This window comes from Sinocyclocheilus anshuiensis, unplaced genomic scaffold (assembly GCF_001515605.1).
Source record: "Sinocyclocheilus anshuiensis isolate Anshui unplaced genomic scaffold, SAMN03320099.WGS_v1.1 scaffold1430, whole genome shotgun sequence".
NCBI classification, from domain to species: domain Eukaryota; kingdom Metazoa; phylum Chordata; class Actinopteri; order Cypriniformes; family Cyprinidae; genus Sinocyclocheilus; species Sinocyclocheilus anshuiensis.
The window spans coordinates 3767-7956 of NW_015555721.1; the positions used below are offsets into that span (position 1 = coordinate 3767).

Below are 4190 nucleotides of genomic sequence, written 5' to 3' on the forward strand. Positions count from 1 at the left end.
TTTATATTGCAATAATTTCACATTCAATCTTCAAATTAATGTACAAACAACATAAATACAGTATATTTTTTTATATTTGTTTAATGGCATCTTTTTTATGACTGAAGGCCAGTATCAATGATACCAATACTGATTTCGCTATAAAATTGCAAAATATAATTACGAAATATAATTGAGAACTATAAATTTTAACACTTATTAGACATTAAAAAATAACTTCTAATTTAAGTGAACTTAAAACAATCTTCACATAAACCCATTATAATAAATGTCATATTTACATGTGCCCTTCAGCAGAAATATACAGAAATTTAAATTGAAATTATCAAACACTAAATTCTAAATTAAATATAGATGAATCCTTAAAGCTATAAAAGTTTTTCTTTCCTCTTTTTTTTTTCTTTTGTTCTTTGATTAAGGTGATTGTTCTTTGATTTTGGTTCTTTGACATCACGGCAGCTGGTTATTGTTTTGGCTGCTATTTCTTCAAGAGCTGCCGCTGCTGAACGTGAGGCGGATCTTACACGCATCATAGTTTCTCTCAACTCTTTTTACCTTTTCTGACACACTTCAGGTCTTAAAGTCTCTATTAATGAGCTGACGAGTTAAATCGGGTGTGTTAGATGAGTGAGACAGTGCTGGGCTGCTCCAGGACAGTTTTGAAAACCATTTCAGTGACATGTTCTTAAATGTGACTCATTAAAATATATTACATGCATGCACAGTTTTAAGGCAACTTTAATCGCCTTTTTGGTAACTTCATGACTTAACCCTCTAAGCGCCAAAGTCGCAAAATTGCGACAAGACGTCATACTTAATCAAATAGACTGTAGTTCCTAATATGGTGTAATATATCATTTGTATTCCCTACCACTAGATGGCAGACATGTAGTACTTCGATTCTAGACCAAAATTACGTCATGTTCCTATTCAAAGTACTTAGGAGTCGTTATCCGTTTGTCAAGTGCTGAAATGTCACCTCATAGAATGGCTAGTAATTGTAGTACACGCTCGTTTATTGAAATGTTAACCTAATGCTGCTTTCCAGACAACTCGGATATAATTATTATATTATATTATATTATACGTATAATATTATACTTTACATAAAGTGGCCAACCTTAGCCCCGCCCCTGCGTTAATTGCTTTAAATATTTTAACGCGTTAAACTGAAAAAATGAATCACCTGCGTTAACGCGCACTAAGCGTCAGTATGTGACGAGTTGGAGTGAGAACGTGTTGTTTCGTCGGAGGGAGGGGCGGAGTGTATAGCTGACCCAGCCACTAACCCAACGGCTGGGTAACAGAAAAACTACCCAGCATTAGAAAAAAATATATATAATTTTTGAGTTGTAACTAAACAATGTTGTTTAAAAGAGATTAAATGACATCGATTACTGACAGGTCATCAAGGTGCTACAACATTAAATAAGAGTACAGGCTAACAGATTACCACCGAGAAGCCATAATAAAATGAAAAATATAAAGACTCGTGGTTTAATGTCCAATGAACAATGAAAAGTGCCTGTTTGTCCCTATATAGCCTACTGATTTGGTTCATATCGACCGGAAAAACACGAAGAAGAAACCTTTTTGATTGTTATAGATTTTATTAACTGCATCTGATATTTTAGCTTTATCATTTAAAGTACCTCTGTTTGCAGATGCACGAGAAGCCCCGGGATGATGAGTTTATCTGTATTTATCAGCGAGGGCTGCAGACAGAGCCGCAAGGAACTTGTCCACGGCCACGTGCACTTCTGCGGTGAAGTCAGCGGGGAAATGAACTGCAAGAGTCACGAGGATGTTATGGGACAGAATCTGAAAAAAATAACCCAAAAAGTAGTAAATGAACAGTTAATGCACTATGAATTAATAGTTCACATTCTATTTCATATTTTTGATATCTCACATTTAACTCAGTAAAGCTCCATCACTCTTAAAAATAAAGGAGCTTCACGATGCCATAGAAGAACCTTTTTGTCTAAATGGTTCCATAAAGAACCTTTTGAAGCACCTTTATTTTTAAGAGTGTACCATGATTTAGGTGTGTCACATTAGGTTAACACCTTAAAAGTAGGCCTACTCAAGTAAATTAATTGAAACATTGCACAAACAGCACATTAGCAAGTATCTTACCTTGAAGTTTACTGGATCTAGGTGAACCTTGGCATGGAGATTACTCAAGGAGCTCAGTCCACCAATAAGATCATCCATTTTGACCACAGCATCAGTGATGGCTGCCATCATATTTTTTTCCATGTTTCTTCACTTGGGCAGAGCCGAGAGAATAATCAGGCCAATGAGGAAAATATATTTGAGTCTGAGGGTAGACAGCAAGCATTCTGTGGGAAGGAGAAAAATCAGTTTGTGTTTGTTTTGACAAAACTGTTTCTACATTGATTTATAAGTCTCAAAAATGAATTTAAATGTGGAGCTCTTACCTTCCCAGAGCTTCTTGGCCTATGGCGTCGGCCTTACTAGAGATTTTACCCCAGAAGGCCTTGACCACATCTTTATCCTTAGCTGTCAAACTCATTTTCCGATCTTTTCCACCTTGTTATTACAAGAGCAGAGTTTTAGGTGTAGGATAAGGGGTCTTTTATAACGCGCAGTGCTGCCACACCCAACAACGCACCAGCTCCACCTCTCAGACTTCAGCCAATAATTACAGACAAATTTGGTCAAATAATTAATTTAGCTGCTTTTATCATCTATCTATCAAAACAGCAATGTAATATATCCTACAATAATTATAAGAAAAACAGTAAGCCTACTCTATCAAACATATTAATTTACTGAAGAATTGTGACAACTCTTACAGTTTAAAAAAAAGTTGCATAAATAATGTATTGAATGCCTTGGCTGTTTTTGTCTGAAATAATTATTATTAACAACAGATTTATCTGAACAATTTCTATTCAGTTTACTGCATGTATGACACATACTTTAGGATTATTTGGGGACACCAAATGGCACCTAAAGGGTGGAGCAACTCAAAAAGAACAGGACATCCATGCTTATCACAGTTTATTCAGAACATTTTGAAACGGGAGGAACGTGTCTAAATGTCAAGATAAAGCCAAAGAGATGTCATCCGTTCACCTATTAAAAATTTGAATGCGTTTGTTTGAGTTAATTTAACGTTAATTTCATATGGACGCCTATAGTGTCAATAGCTACTGTGGTTTGGATTTATATCAATCTTAACACAAAGCCTTTATTCGATTTTTTCGTGGCATGCATAATACTCAAGGTCCATTCGTGATTTTGATGATTGAATCCACACTTATTTGAAGATGTTTGAAATTTCGGACAAATCTAACTTCGCAGTTTCTAATCAAAATGTAACATTAACTAGGATCGGATCCAACTAGGTACCACACATAGCCAATCAGTCTTAGCGGCTGATGTGGGGCGGAGAACGCAAGTATAAATAAAAACTCCGCGCGCATCTATCTATGTTCAGCAGCATTCACACTTGTTGAAAAAGTAAAGAGATAATCACAATGGTGGAGTGGTCAGATTCCGAGCGCAATACTATTGCGAGTGTCTGGGGCAAAATTAACGTCGGTGAAATCGGACCCCAGGCTCTGGCAAGGTAATTTAACAGTGTGTAAATGATGATATACACAACATGTTGTTCATTCAGTGGTGCATTTTGAACAGACATTGGATTTATGTATTTTCATTGTTTCTCATGGCAGGGTGCTGATTGTATATCCCTGGACTCAGAGGTATTTCGGTTCCTTTGGAAACCTATCCAGTGCGGCTGCAATCCTGGGCAATCCCAAGGTGTCAAACCATGGGAAAACTGTGCTAAATGCGTTGGAAAAAGCTGTGAAGAACTTGGATGGCATCAAAGGCACTTACTCTTAGCTCAGCCAGCTGTACTGCGACAAACCTGTCCTGCTCGAGATCCCTGCCTCGATTCAATCATGATTCAGTGCATTAAAGATTTCAAAAAGTATGCCTACAGACTAATAAAGCACTTAATCAAGGGATGGATTTTTAGTCTTTTATCAAGTCAGTTAACTAAGGACCGTCACATCAGAAAAACGCAGATGTTCTAGGAGTATTCGATCATTTCCTTTTACAAAGCCACTTAGCTTCGGAAATGGGTATACAATAAACCAAAAGAGAACCTGATTTTAACCGCTACAATAACCTAACTTATATATAAATATATA

General features: G+C 36.5%; 1 protein-coding gene and 1 pseudogene across 1 annotated transcript; one reads left to right on the forward strand and one right to left on the reverse strand.

Annotated features, from left to right (window-relative positions):
- Nucleotides 1-1590: 1590 nt before the first annotated feature.
- LOC107672463 (hemoglobin subunit alpha-like) lies at nt 1591-2585 on the reverse strand (annotated as a pseudogene).
- An 866-nt stretch (nt 2586-3451) lies between these two features.
- LOC107672467 (hemoglobin cathodic subunit beta-like) lies at nt 3452-3895 on the forward strand. Its single transcript, XM_016465663.1, has 2 exons — nt 3452-3601; nt 3708-3895. The coding sequence occupies exons 1-2, from the start codon at nt 3510-3512 to the stop codon at nt 3877-3879; spliced, it is 264 nt and encodes an 87-aa protein (XP_016321149.1). The 5' UTR covers nt 3452-3509; the 3' UTR covers nt 3880-3895.
- Nucleotides 3896-4190: the final 295 nt, after the last annotated feature.

Excerpts from the sequence above, each read along its gene's own strand:
- LOC107672467 (XM_016465663.1), top strand. The coding sequence starts at position 3,510 with ATGGTGGAGTGGTCAGATTCCGAGCGCAATACTATTGCGAGTGTCTGG. Across the intron at positions 3,602-3,707 it reads GGACCCCAGGCTCTGGCAAG|GGTGCTGATTGTATATCCCT; the intron begins GTAATTTAACAG and ends TTCTCATGGCAG.